General features: G+C 43.8%; 1 protein-coding gene across 1 annotated transcript; it reads right to left on the reverse strand.

Moving 5' to 3' along the window:
- Window positions 1–1,186: 1,186 nt before the first annotated feature.
- Window positions 1,187–17,047, reverse strand: LOC121579214 (gamma-aminobutyric acid receptor subunit alpha-6). The gene is made up of 10 exons (XM_041893608.1): window positions 16,815–17,047; window positions 16,547–16,674; window positions 16,025–16,092; window positions 14,999–15,219; window positions 14,437–14,519; window positions 14,196–14,339; window positions 13,710–13,862; window positions 9,162–9,415; window positions 6,068–6,321; window positions 1,187–1,920 (listed from the first exon to the last, which is right to left on the reverse strand). The coding sequence occupies exons 1-10, from the start codon at window positions 16,901–16,903 to the stop codon at window positions 1,908–1,910; spliced, it is 1,407 nt and encodes a 468-aa protein (XP_041749542.1). The 5' UTR covers window positions 16,904–17,047; the 3' UTR covers window positions 1,187–1,907.
- Window positions 17,048–17,779: the final 732 nt, after the last annotated feature.

Here is a 17,779-nt window from a genome sequence, read left to right on the forward strand (position 1 = left end):
GTGCGTGTGTATGTGTGTGGTTGTGCGCGCGTGTGTGTGGTTGTGCGCGTGTGTGTGTGGTTGTGTGTGTGTGTGTGTGTGTGGTTGTGCGCGTGTGTGTCTGGTTGTGTGTGTGTGTGTGTGTGTGGTTGTGTGTGTGTGTGTGGTTGTGCGCGTGTGTGTGTGGTTGTGTGTGTGTGTGGTTGTGTGTGTGTGTGGTTGTGTGTGTGTGTGTGTGTGTGGTTGTGCGCGTGTGTGTCTGGTTGTGTGTGTGTGTGTGTGTCTAACTGTGAATATTAAACTGTATGTGAGGAACAATGTTCCCTCTACGCTGTGTGCGGGCGCGCAGTAGCCCCGAGAATGCCGCGCAGAAGAAATATCAGCCCACAGAGAGAAGCACAAGATTGAACTTCACTCAACTTTCTAGAGTTTTCCCTGTTAGTTAACACTATTGTCTCCCTTTACTGTGGCAATTGTGATCGAATCAATGCAATATTAGCCACTTGCAACATTCCGAAACAAAACGAACTACACAGACCGGTGCGGCATAACCAATCAGAGCTGCAGTTTTTTTACTTTGAACTGGACTGTATTTACTGCATGAGCAGTTGTGAGTAGATGAGCTTTTTTTAAAATCAAAGCGAGAGCTGCATGTAGCCACATGTGCACATATCCTTTGCTAGTTAGTGAGTTATTAGCCCAGTTATAGATAACTTGTAGTCAGCAATAGGGGAGTGATTGCTTCCTACAACAGCACAAAACGTTTACATTTCTAGATATCTTTAAAAAGCGAGTCAGGTAAAGAGCTTTTTTTTGTCTTAAAGAGGCAGTGTTGTATTTTGAGACAGGCTTGAATAAGCTAAGTAGCCAATAGGCAGAGGGTAGCATAATTTGTCTGATTCTCTGTAATAATGGTATGGGAATAATAATGCATTTTATTTTGCAACAAAATACACATCAACATTTTCAGTCACCTCCTTGGCTGAAGGACAAGTGGATAAACAGGTTAATGTCAAGCCCAGCTTGTTTATTTCATTGGCGTACATTGAACACCACACATCGGCTGCTACTGTAGGCTGAATGATAGAACAGCTATCTCCATGTTAAAATGTTATGGGATGCCTACTTGGCCACTGTTAAAACTGTAACTTAAAGCGGGTACAGCCTCAGTGTTCACAGTAAACACACGCTGGAAATTGCACAGAATTTTCACAACGTTCAAGTTTGCGCTCAGCAGAACAGACATTTGCTCAGTGCCAATAAAAATTAGAGGGAACATTGCTGAGAAACCAATAAGAACCCTTTGAAGATTTGGCTTTACCTAAGAAATGTTCCATGTGAGGAGTGAATATAAGCCAATTAACCAAAAAATTGAGAGAAATGGCAAAGTTAAAATTGGGAGGAGAGCGTCAGTCAGTAAACAGTTCTCCCCTCAGGTGTGTTCCAGTACTGTCCAGGGTAGACGGAGCCAAGCCGTGCGCCATTTTACACAGACAAAGAGCCTCCACTGCCTCCAGACCTGTGGCAGACACTCAGCTACTTCTTGGAAAGACCCACTGATTCAGGCAGCGACAGGGAAAGGACATTACACTTGGAAGAGAAGTACCAATGCACATAGTCTCTTCAGGAGGGAACACACAGAGCGATGTGTGAGAGACATATACTTTCTAAAAATAGACTGAGAGCCCAAGCTATGAGTGAACATTAGCTCCCAGGTCAGGTGTTGGCAAAGCCCTTCAAATCCTCACACACTGAAAGGATGTATGGAGGCAGCATAAAAATAACAATCTTGGGAAGTTGCTCTGTCATCTATCCAAACGGTGAGTGTCCTCAGGTGTGTGTGCGTGCATGCGTGAGTGTGTGTGTGTGTGTGTGTGTATCCGTGTGCGTGTGTGTGATCAGTGAGGGGGCTTCCTCCAGCAGGGGGCTCACACGCTGTCCCTGTAACAGAAAAATAATAAAGTAAAGAAGAGAAGGTGAAAACCCCAGAAAGGAGAGGTTAGAACTACAGTCACGTCAAGTGAACAGAGACACTGCTGTGTGTAGTAGAGGGTGTACTGAGGGGGTTGGGAATGTGCGGGGGCTACATGTGACGCATTTTGAAAACAAATAAAGCTCTGCTTTCATCTTGTTAACGCAGGAGGAAGATGGAGTATGTATTAACACACACAAATGGCCCAGCAGCCAGCCAGCCAGCCAGCCAGCAGTGTGAACTGGCACACTGAAGGGGTTCTAATTTGATTCCCCTACCAGGGTTGGCATGCAGGGCCCTGCGTATATTTGAATCAATCCCTTGCTCATGTGCTTTCAAAAAAGACATTGCGAAACTAGTCCGCCTCTATAATTTCTTCCCTGGGATACTCTGCCAGCTATTTCACACCTACGCCTCCTCCGTCTATGTGTCAAACCAGGGGATTATTGTGAGCACAGCCTTCCTCAACAGTGTAGTACTGGATTCATTGTCATCAGGAATATCTGTTTCCAGTGTCCTATGGTAGTGTGCATGGACGCTGGTGTGATGTCTTAAATGTAATCATAAACACACCTCTATTGATCTGTGTGGACTACCCCCTGTACATGGATCTGTTCATGTTTACATGTCTGAATACACACACATACACACACATGCGTACGCATGCACACACCACACACAAACACATACGTATAGGGTGAATATTTTCCCCTGAGACTATAAAGAGAAATATAAAAAATTAGGATGACAGTTTTACTGGCCCCCTATATTCTCTGCCTTTGATGCAGTGATTGAATGATCATCACACCAAAGTTATAGCAACGGCCTATGAAATTGAGATAAAAATGACATTTAGTGTTTTGATTTATGAGAGACTGTTTTTCAAGTCTGGTACTCCAGTGGGCAATAAAGAGGAGAGCTTATCAGGTAGCTTCAGCATCCACAGACAGGAGCAGCGAGAATTGGGCTCACAGAAGCCCTTTCCAGCAAATGTGTTTCCTTAATGTCTGGCCTGAAGGGCCCTATTCACTAAAAAGCCACCACAAGGCAGGTAGTACCCACTATGGATTCCCTGTGACACACATAGTAAGACCCAATCCTATTTATTTATACCAATTTGTCCTGTGGCTCTGCTCCTCTGAAGAGCCTTTCTCCCTGCTCCTTTTCAGAGGGACTTGTCTAACAAAAGTGAGGCTACAAGAGAGGAATGCACTGATAATGTGATATCTGCATTCAATTCGGAGGCTGGCCTCGTCAGAAAAATATATTTATTTCCCATAAATGAAAAAGGTGGCTTTCAAGAGATGCAAAAGAAATGTGGGCTAGGATGAATGTACAGCGCCCAGTACCAGAGGTCAGGTTGGTGGGTGGTAGCACGTGGAAAACGATACTGTGTAATGCGGTTGTATAAACAAGGAAGTTGAAAGCTTACAGTGGCTTGCACTTGGGGAATCAACCACACATACTATCCACACATCCTGAGAGCCTGACTTCAATGGCTCCTCCACTGGTTGTTGTTCTATTTTTGATCGCAGTGATTTTGAGCGCCTCGGCTTTCACTACGCTGCCCGCTGCGTATGTAGCTAACTGCTTGGTCACTTACAGTCCATATCAATGAATAGCAACAGTCAGCAACTGTAAGGTTCTGTATTTATTTTCTTAGTCAACCTTGTGTTCTTGTACGTAGCCCTGTTTCTTTGTGTCCTTGAACGTAGTCCTGTCTTTAATTTTTGTTCATTGATCTCACCTGTGTTTGTTAGTCACCTGGTGTCATCAGCTCCTTATTTAGTTCAGTTCATTCTGTTTGTGCCTTGTGAGGTATTGTTCATTTTGACTCTACTAAGCCTTTTCCTAGCGCGTTTGTGAGAGCCAGTTATAGCCTTCAGTCCTAGTTTTTGATTCTCCTACCTGTGTATGACCATTGCCTGCCTGTGACCACGATTCCTGCCTTCCGTGAAGGCGAAATACGCACCTGCCGCGCTCTGCGCGTTAATCTACACCTTTTTCTCCCTGAGTATTCATTACAGCAACAAACCCTACAGGTGATATCTAGAACCTTAAAGGGTTCTTCGCCTGTCCTCATAGGAAAACCCTTTGAAGAACCCTTTTTGGTTGCAGGTAGAACCATTTTGGGAACCAAAAAGGGTTCTGCTATGGGGACAGTCGAAGAACGCTTTTGTAACCCTTTTTTTCTAAGAGTGTAGTCAGAGCTTGACAGCTCTCATCACTGTCATGTAATCGGCCTGAGGCACCTTACATTTATATTCAGTGAGAAAACACACATACAAACCTGGTAGGCTATCAGTAAAGAAAAAGAAGATCCAGGTTAATCGCTGGTGTCGAGCCACTCGTGTTCTAAATCCCATATTTGATGCATTAGGAATAAAAAAGATGTGTGTGTGTGTGTGTGTGTGTGTGTGTGTGTGCATAACACATATTTATTCAACACACACAACACACACATTTCCTCAACCAGAGTGTACAGTATTCCCAGTATTCATAAATGCAAAAGCGCATTCATTTCAATCCATTTGCCTTGACATGAGGCAACTGTTGTGTCTTTAAAGCAGCCCTCTACCTTGGCAGCCTGTGGTGTGTAGCATTCAATGATCAATCAGATGCTGTTAGGTGAAAAGGGAGATGAGCGGAAGGCGTCTTAATGCTTTCTACTCTAGTAGGAAAGCAATCTCTGACATGGGAATCTGTGATTGACAAACCATTCTCAGAAGCCATGAGGAAGCTGGATTCTATGCAATGCTAATATCACTCCATACAGAATGTTTACAGTGTTGTGGCTGAAAAGCTTCAGGTACCATATAAGAAGTGGGAGTGCCTGGGTGCATGAGTAACGGCTGTGAGAAACCGCAGATATCAATTAGATCTGAACCTGTCACTCTTCCATAATTCATGATCTCCCATCGGCCATTGAACGTCTATGAGGGTGAGATACAGAACAAAAAGACTGAACAACTGGGTCGCGTCCATAGATACAGAACAAAAAGACTGAACGACTGGGTCTCGTCCATAGATACAGAACAAAAAGACTGAACAACTGGGTCGCGTCCATAGATACAGAACAAAAAGACTGAACGACTGGGTCGCGTCCATAGATACAGAACAAAAAGACTGAACGACTGGGTCGCGTCCATAGATACAGAACAAAAAGACTGAACGACTGGGTCGCGTCCATAGATACAGAACAAAAAGACTGAACGACTGGGTCGCGTCCATAGATACAGAACAAAAAGACTGAACGACTGGGTCGCGTCCATAGATACAGAACAAAAAGACTGAACGACTGGGTCGCGTTCATAGATACAGAACAAAAAGACTGAACGACTGGTTCACGTCTCTGGCAACCGAACCGATAGAACGAACAACCAGCAGGCTTGGGTAGCAACCCTAGATTTGTGTCGGGACTATATCTTGTGGAATAATGACAATCATTATTTAAATGTGTTGGTAAACGGTTGTATAAAAGTGATAATGCCCTCGAAACCGGTGTTTGGAGGATATATTGCCACAGTTAACAACCCCCGTGCCAATATATCCTCCAAACACCAGCTTCTCGGGCATCATAATTTAAGTAGGTCACACACAGCGCTATGTGGTCATTTGAAGCACTTGCTCATTGTGCGTTACGATGAAAGATGCGTCAAACCGAGAGGACATTATCACCGCAGCGCTGTACCCTCTTTCATTATGCTGGGGTTCAGTCTCTTCAACACGTGTCCCCGTCTTCCTGACTTCTACATTTTATAGGACAATTTAACAATGTCCACTAAAAGTATATGATATAAAACTGAGATTTTCACACGTGGAGTATACATGTCCACAATGAGTGGAGTAGCCTACAGAAGAGGTCATATGATTACCTACAGATCATCCAGCTATTATGGATCCTACTTTTTGCGTCAAACTGGCCTGAAACTGCCCATGAAATTGCTTCACAATGTATTTCCCCTTTCATTTGTAGCAAGCCACTAGAAAATGTATCACCTATACATGTACATTTTAGTCATTATCAGTATTGAGTTCATACATTTCATACTTTCTATACTGGTCCCTTGTGGGAATCAAACCCACAACCCTGGTGTTGCAAGCGCCATGCTTTACCTTGTCATCTCCATGGTGTCCTTGGTGAGATAAACGATCCAGTACACCAGGTTGAAGGCCCCGAACGACAGAGGGAAGAGGATGCGCGAGTACTTGTCTATGATGCTGGTGCCTGTCAGTAGGTTGTTGGACGGCATGGCTGAGCCTTGCTGAAGGAAGGCCTGGGCATTCACTGGAGGGTTAGGGAACACCTCTGCTGGTCTCTCAAAGTGAGGCGTGGAGTTCATCCTCTTCTTCAGCATACTGCTGGCGTCCTGTATTGTACACAAACACCATTTTTTTACCTTTATTTAACTAGGCAAGTCAGTTAAGAACAAATTCTTATTTACAATGACGGCCTACACCGGCCAAACCCGGACGACACTGGGCCAATTGTGCGCCGCCCTATGGGACTCCCAATCACGGCCGGTTGTGATACAGCCTAGAATCGAACCAGGGAGTCTGTAGTGACGCCTCAAGCACTGAGATGCAGTGACTTAGACCGCTGCGCCACTCGGGAGCCCAAATATCGGTGGAGGGGGTGAGTGAGATAATCTATAGTAAATCTATGACCAGAATGTCAGTAAGTCATTGGCAATTAAGATGAATAAAATGGGAAATCAAGTAGGTTTTATTTTGGCAAAACGCAGTTTTAATTGAATCCTTTTCCCATAACAACACAAAGCCATATGTCATATGCACAAAATAATAAAAGATAGTCATTGATTAATTAATCAATACAACATTATACATTGAGTGTACAAAACATTAGGAACACCTGCTCTTTCCATGACAGACTGACCAGGTGAATAAAGGTAAAAGGGGACAGAGGGAGGGGTGGTGTGGGGAGCAGGGACAGAGGGAGGGGTGGTGTGGGGAGCAGAAACAGAGGGAGGGGTGGTGTGGGGAGCAGAAACAGAGGGAGGGGGTGGTGTGGGGAGCAGAAACAGAGGGAGGGTGGTGTGGGGAGCAGGGACAGAGGGAGGGGTGGTGTGGGGAGCAGGGACAGAGGGAGGGGTGGGAGGGGTGGTGTGGGGAGCAGGGACAGAGGGAGGGGTGGGAGGGGTGGTGTGGGGAGCAGGGACAGAGGGAGGGGTGGGAGGGGTGGTGTGGGGAGCAGAAACAGAGGGAGGGGTGGGAGGGGTGGTGTGGGGAGCAGAAACAGAGGGAGGGGTGGGAGGGGTGGTGTGGGAATCAGGGACAGAGGGAGGGGTGGTGTGGGGAGCAGGGACAGAGGGAGGGGTGGGAGGGGTAGTGTGGGGAGCAGGAACAGAGGGAGGGGTGGGAGGGGTGGTGTGGGGATCAGGGACAGAGGGAGGGGTGGGAGGGGTGGTGTGGGGAGCAGAAACAGAGGGAGGGGTGGTGTGGGGAGCAGGGACAGAGGGAGGGGTGGGAGGGGTGGTGTGGGGAGCAGGGACAGAGGGAGGGGGTGGGAGGGGTGGTGTGGGGATCAGGGACAGAGGGAGGGGGTGGGAGGGGTGGTGTGGGGATCAGGGACAGAGGGAGGGGGTGGGAGGGGTGGTGTGGGAGCAGAAACAGAGGGAGGGGTGGTGTGGGGAGCAGGAACAGAGGGAGGGGTGGGAGGGGTGGTGTGGGGAGCAGGGACAGAGGGAGGGGTGGGAGGGGTGGTGTGGGGATCAGGGACAGAGGGAGGGGTGGGAGGGGTGGTGTGGGGAGCAGAAACAGAGGGAGGGGTGGGAGGGGTGGTGTTGGAAGCTGGGACAGAGGGAGGGGTGGAGTGGGGTGGAGCTGGGGCCATAATTTGACTGGCTTCCATCACAGAGCAGGTTGGAGCTGCAAATGTCAGCTGCTGAATGCTGTGCATGTCTGACGGAGGTGAGAAATCACGCAGGGAGCTTGTGGCTTTAATACTGCAGCTATTTCTGAAACGACAGCAGGCTCAAATTCTCTGCTGACTCTCAGAATCAGAGCAGATTCGTATACAGTGTGTATTACATTGTTTTGCATACTGCCATAATATCTCTAGAGATGGATGGGATAACTCATAAAATGTCAATACCACGTGACATTGTTTTGTTTTGTTGAGATTGAACATGCAGGATTAATGGTGTGACATTGTTGTAATACATGGTTTATCCTATCAATTTGGCTTGTGTGGGATTCATCAAAAGTGTCCTCTCTTTAATCCAATTTGAACAATGGAACCTTAGCATGCTGACTTCAGTGTATAATATAAACCGTCCTTAGTATTGAGCAAGGAAGAGCTGATAGACTCAGTTAACAACATTTTATCCAGTCAACAACCAGTCAACCAGTCAATAACATCTTATCCAGTCAGCAACCAGACAACCACTCAACAACATAGTCAACAACCAGTCAACCAGTCAACAATATCTTGTCCAGTCAACAGCCAGTCAACAACATCTCATCCAGTCAACAACATCTTATCCAGTCAATAACATATGAACCAGTCAACAACCAGCCAACCAGTTAACAACATCTTATCCAGTCATCTACCAGTAAACCAGTTAACAACATCTTAACCAGTCAACCACCAGTCAACCAGTTAACAACATCTTATCCAGTCAACAACCAGTCAACCAGTCATAACCAGTCAACAAAATCTTATCCAGTCATCAACCAGTCAACCAGTCATAACCAGTCAACAACATCGTATCCAGTCATCAACCAGTCATCACCAGTCAACAAAATCTTATCCAGTAAACAACCAGTCAACCAGTCATAACCAGTTAACAACATCTTATCCAGGTCATTAAGATGTGTCTGCTTTTTAAAGAGATAGTAATTCAAAATGGTGCAGATGGAGAGATAGAACTCGCCATGTTTGACTCTTTAGTTCATGTATTTGGTGCAGCCAAATAGTCTCTATCCCACAGAAGCACAAAGCATTGGGCTTGCCTTTCCCCTCTAGAACGCTTCTTGTGAGCCTGTAATGATCTGCCTGGATATTACCTTCATCTATTCCTTTCACATAATCTGTGTTCACGAAACCACTGGCTGTCTCTTCTCACCAAATCTTCTTGTTGTCACAGATTAGGAGTGGGGTGGGGTGAGAGATACACAGAGATGAGAGGAAAGGGAAGGGGGAGGAGTGTAAAACAAGGAGAGAGGGAGGATGGAGGAGGTGGATTACCGAAGAGAACTCCCCGTCGCTCCTCCCAGCCTCTGCTGCCTCCTGGGCTGCCTTTATGGCGGCCGCCTTGCGGAGCTCCTGGTTGGCCTGCAGCGTGGAGAAGTAGTTGACTGCGGCAAACTCGATGAGGGCTGAGAAGACGAAGGCGAAACACACGGCGATGAACCAGTCCATGGCCGTGGCATAGGAGACTTTGGGCAAAGAGTGGCGGGCGCTGATGCTGAGTGTGGTCATGGTCAGCACTGTGGTAATGCCTGGCATACACAGGGCACATAAAGACATGTTAGACAGAGATACTGGACATGGGAGCCATTTTGTTGTCTGTGTCCCAGAGCCCCAGGGTACCAGCCCATCATCTTGTCAGGGCATGTAGTGGAGTGAAGTGGAGGGGGTTGGAGGGTCAACCATCCAATGGTTTGCGTTAGAGCTGTTGTGCGGGCAGTTTAATGTGAACACACATGAGCTTACATGCAACGGAATAGCTTAAGGGGAAATAGTTAAGGGTCTATTCAAGCATGTCATTTTGTTATTTCTATGAACCCAATAGTTTAAATCTTATCATACTTTTTCAAATAATTAAATGATTTCTGCTGTAATTCTCATGACACTGATATAACATTACTGAACATCGAGCAAATATGTAGTTCATCGGATTAGACTGTCTCGTTAATATGTAACTGAAGATACTGTAACAACTTAATCAATAGCAACCTACAAAATGAAGATTAGTATTGCATTACAGTCCAGAAAATCCTCAGAGCCCATTGATCATTTAGATGGTAATTGATGCCCTACTTCTCCAGAAGGTGAATCTATGGGCATGATGTTTAATCTCTAGCCTTCGGCAACAAGTTCACACATCTAGACATGCACTACTCAACCACTAACCTTGCTCTTCCATTCAGAAATGCATTTGTGTCCAAGTTCAATGCTAAGCACTTTGTATCGCTCACTGTCCTTTTAAGAGCACTTTATTCGTGAATTTTACACATGGTCCAACCAAAATGTGACTACCAAGAAACAGTTGTTGAGGGGGGTTAAGTGCCTTGCTCAAGGGCACAACAGTAGGCAATGGCATCTAGAATTCTATACCAGCAACCCTCCGGTTGCCAGCTCACTTCTTGACAGATGTCTTTCATCAGACCCGGGATTTGAACTGGCAACCCTCCAGTTGCTGGCATGCCGCTCTAACCGCTAGGCTACCTTCTGCCCCCACCTTTGGATGGAGGGTCACCATTATTTTTATACCAAGTTGATTATAATGTCTATCTCTCAGAAACCAAACCAATGTGTTCTGGCATTATTGATAAGTAATGATACCTGTATAGCATTAAAACTAATGGCCAGTGAAATGTTAAAAAGTCAAAATCAATAGTTCACCCATATTTGAAGTGTATTCACTTTACCAATAGTGAATCATATAGTCTAATGAAAGTAGCACATTGAATAATCGATTGATCCTGAGAGGCAGCAACCAAAAACATGGCTTAGTTTACTCTCTCACCACAGGAGTGGTACAGATGTAGGATCTTAATTTGAGCCAGGTTGCTACAGCAGGAAAATAATCCTGCCGCAATAGGAAATGTGAATTATTATGTGAATTATAATTAATGGACATTTTTATAGGGATTGACACATTTTTCGTAAGGGAAAATCAAGTCTGAAATTTCAAAGTGGAAATTACAAACGTCAGAAGCCTTTTTAAACCTCAAATACACTACAAATGTTAAAAAGTTATTGTAACAGTAGGGCCTGTGGTAATACAGTATGTTCCTAACAGCATGCCTAAATCAACTGAAAGTCAGGTCACTTAGGCATGCTATTTGGAAACATCCTAGCACTTGCCTTGATTTGTGCATGCAACTATGCTAATACTAAGCTTTAGCTGAGCAAACTAAGCCATGTTTTTGGTTGCTGACTGTCAGGATCAATAGATTATTTGCAAGTTATCCATCTAAATGAGGTCAACTTTTCATTTGGGTCAACTTTTACTATTCCTGTTACATCCTGGACACAAATCCATTTGAATTTCTGACTTCCTTATACAAGCAGAGGAAGGTTGGAGGAGTAGATTAAGTTTGTCATACCATCCACATTGTTTACTGTTCATGGGATGGCCTGTTTTTAGTGATGACGATGACGATGATGATGATGATGATGATGGTTCCAGAGCAGTACAACTTGCATGGGTTAGAGTTGGACACATCAATGGGATGTGGGTTGGAATGAGTTGCCAGGGTAGTGTGGTTTCCTCTCACTAAGACGATGATGGGTAGGCCGCGAGCAGGCCTGGAATGAGCAGGAGCGGAGAGTAATGATGATGAGGAGGAGGGACACAGATGAATTGACGAAGGCTTAAATGGAACAAGTTTACAGGGCAATAAAGTCCCAATCCTGGATAATGAAGAGAGTACAAAGAAAAGCTGTCCTGTTCACTGATTATATGAAGCAATGTACTGTGCTATACAGCTGATATACCGTACATGTTTCTGAAATACGCTCTACTGGTATAAGGCTCATTGGACTGCCAAGTGACTTCACAGACAAAAATCTCCAGACGTGAAAGAATTCACAATTCCACGACCACTCTATCTCATCATAACACAGGGAAGAGACTGCAAATATTAATAGATTAGCAGAAGTTTTCATAAACTACTGAACCTGTATATTGATATAAATCGATAGCAAACCTCAATCTGTACAACCTTTTCCAGAATGGAGATGCTTATTTCAAGTTGTTCACTGGAAGTTATGTTTTCGAGGCAGTACAAATAAGCTAGCTACAGTACCAACTCTCCATAAAGCTAGCTACAGTACCAACTCTCCATAAAGCTAGCTACAGTACCAACTCTCCATAAAGCTAGCTACAGTACCAACTCTCCATAAAGCTAGCTACAGTACCAACTCTCCATAAAGCTAGCTACAGTACCAACTCTCCATAAAGCTAGCTACAGTACCAACTCTCCATAAAGCTAGCTACAGTACCAACTCTCCATAAAGCTAGCTACAGTACCAACTCTCCATAAAACCCCAACAATTGTCAAACTCAAACGCTTGTTAAATGATCACACACTGGGAAGGGTATGGGAGAAATCATGTCAGGAAAAAAAAGCAGAGGAGGTGAGAGAAAGAGAGAGAGAGGGAGGAGGAGGAGGAGGAGGAGGAGGAGGAGGAGGAAATGAAGGAGAAAGACAGGAGAAAGAAACGAAGAGCTTGAGGCATCTGTGTGCTTTTAAAGGCAAAAAGCAAGGTACAAATTAGGCCCACTCAATTAAGTCTGTGAGACTTCAGCTCTGGGGACTTTCAGCTCTTAGAGAGCCAGCCTGCAAAGCAGCACACAACAACAATGCCTAATGTGCTTTAACCCTGATGGAGTGCTTTTACATAGCTCTCTGTCTCTCTCTTTCTCTGTCTGCACCCGTCAGTGCATTACCACAACTTATTTAGCTACTGGCTTCTCGCTGTGCCCCATATTACTGTTGTTCTGTGGTTGTGTCACCAGCAAAGCATTAAATTACATTGGATTTACAGACGCAATTTACAATCTCTTAATCATAGAATTTCTTAAGGCAAAAAAAAACAATGCAATAGCCTCCTAAAGGACACACCATGTTCACTCCAAAACACTCGAATATCTCCACAGTGTTTTACTCCTGCTACCTTGCCAAATGAAAGCAGCAGGATGTGGGAGGTTAATGACGTTCTGCATATGTGCGTTTCACATTGGGCCCAACTTGAACACGTACTAATGATTGGTATCTTTTTCCTCAGTGTGGGCTTGTCAAAATGCTGACAGGTTTCCAAACAGAACCATAATCTACAAAGGCCAGCAGCCGCTACTCCTGCGCACGGAAATGTAGCTGAGGAAATTTAAATTTAAAATCAAAAGGATGGCAAATGAAACTGAAGAGCTCCCTGCTCCCGAGGCTAGTGGCTGAAGCAAGTGTAACATGATGTCATGGGAACAACCGGAACCTGCAAGTCCTTGGAACAAGTCCAAGTAAACAACATCACCCCGCTCCCCTGCCTCGTATGACCGATTTCAGAAGAGGAGTTTTTACTATTAATTCAGCTCCACTTTGGAGGGAATCGACATAAGAGGTAGAAGATATAAGAGATACCATGTGACTGTGCTACCTATGTTCTCTAGTACCACTCTACATAATGCAAACCATTACCATGTTCTGCCAAGAAAACACATTACAATAACGAATTACAACATTATCAGCCAATTTACATAAAAGGATACAGAATATATAATGTGAAGTTGTTTTGTTACCTTAAAGAGGCTCGATATTATTTTTTTAATTTTTTTTGTGAACTAACACTTACACTTGACCCCCCCCCCCCAGCTAGCTATCTTAAGATTAATGCACTAATTGTAAGTCGGCTAAATGACTAAAATGTACAATGTAAATGTAAATATCACTCCAAGGGAACTCCAACTTATAATGGGACTTGTAGGGGTTACCTGGTAACATGTAAGCATGGTGGACAAGACAATGGAGAAATGGAGGGAGTAATGGTGGAGATCAGGAGGAGGCCTACCGAATACAGTTCGAGCAGGAACCGATTCCTTATTGATCCAAAAAGAGACCTGAGCCAGGATCACGGTCATGATACAGGGGATGTATGTCTGAATCAAGAAGAAGCCCATCTTCCTTTGCAGGTGGAAGTGAACAGTCATGACTACATATTCACCTGTCAGAAAACAAATGGAATTCTGTCTGTGGGCACAGAGAGTTTCTAACAGACACATTGGCAAATCAGCATTTCACAGAGCACAAAACTGATTTGTGCTACAGAAAACAGATGCAGTACATGCATACTCTAGCACATGTCAAAGGCTGCAGTTTGAATGTGTACCAAACAAGCACAGATTCAAATGAAAATTCAATTTAGGAAAAAAAAGATTTAGTTTGAAATCCTCATTCAAAGCCATATGCATTCGGTATGCATACTGTTACATGGTTGTTTTTTTAGGCTTATTTCTTTAAGCTTACTAAAGCGTTAAGTGAATAAATATATTCTTACCTGTGTTGGATTTTAACCTCTCACTGGATACTGTCTGTCCTATTAGATCGTACTGTAGCAAGCTGGAGGACTCCTCTGGTACTTCCACAGAGAACAGTGGTCCTTTTTTCCATGTGTACACAATTTCACTCATGGGGTAGGCATCTGGACAGCAAAAATAAAGATCATATAGTCAATCTGTAATCACCAGCTAGCCTGGTGGAACCATCTGTCTGACTGAGGTTTATGAAAGACAACTTACAGCTACCAAACTTGAGAGGACAGGCATGGCCGTCCATCGGGAAGTTCATCAGTCGCATGGGACACTCTGCATTTATAGTCAATCTGCAATGGAATGGCAATAAGTATTGGGCACACCTTATGTACAGCAGTAATGGTCACCTATGATCATCTACAACTGATCACATCTGCGTACTAGGCCGTACCATCTTTTGAAAACAAAAGCAATACTGATAGAGACACGCCTGGGTAAGTTGATGTGTATCGCACAAATAACTAAACCAGGGCTCTCCAACCCTGTTCCTGGAGAGCTCCGTCCTGTAGCTTTCGCTCCAACACCAGTTGTAACTAACCTGATTCAGTTTATCAATCTGCTAATTATTAGAATCAGGTGCGCTAGATTAGGGTTGGAGCAAAAACCTACAGGACGGTAGCTCTCCAGGAACTGGGTTGGAGAACACCAGGCGCTAAACCATAGCCATGATTGTGTTTGTATGATAGTCAGCTAGATGTCCAGTAGAACACAGACTACTGTCCTAAACAGGTCTGTTTTGGACCTGGATAGCTGTGTGAACCAGTAGTACCTCATAGTGTATAGGATAGTTCCGTTCTGCATGATGCGGAACAGCTTGTTGGGAGTGGTCATGTTGTGAGAGATGGACCTCTTGCCATTCCGGAAGAATGTGTCTGGTGTCCAGATCTTGCTGACCATGAGGTTGTTGAGCCGCAGAATCTCAATGGGGCCCTCGAATTTCAACCTCTCGTCAATCCACGTTTGACGGAAAAATACATCCATAGTGTACTCCTACAACATCGCAGTTTGGAAATCAAATCAGCAATCAATTCCTATGCTAACGATGGCATTGCTGTACAGTACAGTACATAGCCTACAGTATATCAGTGACCTCATTTACGTTAATGAAATGTCAATAATAAGTACAATTATTATATTTATCAATATTTTAGAGTATCCCCTACTTGTTGTTTTTGATCTATTGAAGTACTGTGCAGGTCCATATTTCTCAACTTCTCCACAAAGATAAACGGACTGTATTTCATTACAGGTTCCAAGAATGATCCACATGGTAACCAAACAGTATTGATTTACTTTGTTTCCTTGAATTTCTTGATGTATACGCAATTCAGATTCTAGCTGCCATGTATACTGAAATAAAACTCTACTCAATGTATAATGGCTTTTTCAATCCAGGAATATTTATAGATCAAATGGATGTCTTTACAGCTCTGGTCTTATGTATACTGCCTATGGGATGGCTACTAGTGGGTCATATGGTACCAGAAGTGAAATATAATATAGTGTGTAATGGAAATCAAACGCTCAGCCGGCTCGGGACCCTCACTGACAGGGATTGTCAACCAGATTAAAATCCCTAAGCTGCACTAATGACATCCTGCTCAGAATAATGGAGGCTGGTAGGAATATGACTTGAGGCTGTGGACGGACATGCTAGGACTGGGAGCACCAAGCAATTATACTGTCCCGTCTGCACTAACACAAGTATGTGTTATTGAAATATAAATAAATGCCAACACTCTGGAGTTTTGTGTTATACAAGTGGACTGGATAAAGTAGTAATGCAGCCACATACCATCTCAACATCTGACACTGGACCAAAGCTTGTGACAAAGATGTCTGTTTTGACCTCAGTAACTGGACCTACAAAGATAAATGTTGTTTTGACATAAGACATAAATAAACACAACTTTTCACTCTAAAAACAAATGGAAGCATGTGAGATATTGACAGGATAAAAACGTTAATTATTTCACTTTTCTAGTTTACAGTTACTTGACCTGTAGTTGTTGGCTATCACAAGTCAGCACAATAACATCCCTTAGTAGGATTGGAATTTGGCAATTTGTGAGAAAGAGACCCTGTGGTCAGTGGGTAAATTAATTGCCTGGTCACTCGAGGTCACAAATTCGACAGTTATATTAATGACACTAAAAGCAGCTTCCAAAGATGGGACAGTGACCAATAATTATGCTTTATCAGGAACATAGGCGCCTCACTACTGTGGAAAGTACAACTTTATCAACTACGTGAGCAGACTTGAATTTCACACATTATCAAACAACCTGTTAGAAGTATTACATATGTATTACTGTACCTCCAAATCCAGGTCGCAGTCTGTTGTCATATCCATCTAGTAATCTATCCAATACACGCGTGATGTTATCCAAATAGATATTCTCAGTATCTGTTGATTTCGCATGATTTCCCCAAACATTGCTCACACTGTAGACAAAGTGCATATTCATTATCTGGCGGATTATTCTACTCAATACAACTTGTTACTGCATCAAAGTTGCATAATGTACATCTATCAACATTGTAACATACGTAAAGTCGGGGGAAATTAGTTCACTTGTACTCACCAGGACAGAAAAAAACAAGTGAAAACGAAAGCCATGCCTCGTAGACACTCCACAGTCAAAAAGCCGTGGTCAACTGTTATAATTTCCATATTCCATCATTTAAAACCATACAAAACGCTGATCACACGGCTTAGTGTAAAAACGAGAGGGCTTTTGCGCCAGTCCTGCTCGACTTCCCCAGTGCGGCTGCGCCTCATCTGACTCGCTCAGTTGACAAACTAAAGAGTTTTAAGAGTCTGAAGAAGAGCAAGCACGGAGGGCATTGACAATAATCGAATAAGGCATTATGGGAGATAAGAAGGAAGAAATCCACTGATAGTTTTGGCAGGGAATTAGCTGGGACCCGTTTGGAGATTTGGAAAAGGCTCAAATATCCTGCTGCAAGAGATTACACCAGATATGGTTCCAATTTCTGAGGTGGAGAGCGTTCTACAGATCATAATTCATAATAAAGTTGAGGAGATAACAGCATCACTCCATTATTGCATGTTGGACATGGTCCAACTTAGCTGTTTCCATTAGCTGTGACAGTCTGTTTACACTTGCTGTCCTGCACATCTCCTGCACATCAGCATGTGGTTTAACAAATAGAAAATAAATAAAGCAGATAAACCTTGGATGGTGATTGTGCTGTTGGTGGTGGTGGTGGCAGGAGTGGGAGGGGGTTTGCTGGCTTGCTCCAAGCTTTCACTGACCTGGAGTGACATTGTCAAAGTCAGTTCATTCTCGATTTGGCACAAATGTGACTGTTACCAAAAAGTATTACTTGTGTTATAGCACTAAGATATAATCACAGTTATATATACAGATCTTTTCTGATAAGTACAGTAACTGTAGGTCTCATTCTAAATTAGAAATAAAATACTATTTAATACAGCACAAAGGCAAACGTGATAGCAAAGTGAGGGCAGCAGGTAGCTTAGTGGGTAAGAGCGTTGTGCCAATAACCGAAAGGTTGCTGGTTC

Source organism: Coregonus clupeaformis, chromosome 13 (assembly GCF_020615455.1).
Source record: "Coregonus clupeaformis isolate EN_2021a chromosome 13, ASM2061545v1, whole genome shotgun sequence".
Lineage (NCBI taxonomy): Eukaryota > Metazoa > Chordata > Actinopteri > Salmoniformes > Salmonidae > Coregonus > Coregonus clupeaformis.

What these genes read in the sequence shown, in the direction of transcription:
- LOC121579214 (XM_041893608.1), bottom strand. Translation starts at nt 16,903, where the DNA reads ATGGAAATTATAACAGTTGACCACGGCTTTTTGACTGTGGAGTGTCTA. An exon ending in CAGTGTCAGATGTTGAGATG is followed by an intron (nt 15,220 to 16,024) that starts GTATGTGGCTGC and finishes GCGATGTTGTAG; the next exon opens with GAGTACACTATGGATGTATT. An exon ending in TCCTGCTCGAACTGTATTCG is followed by an intron (nt 9,416 to 13,709) that starts GTAGGCCTCCTC and finishes TGTGTATGCCAG; the next exon opens with GCATTACCACAGTGCTGACC.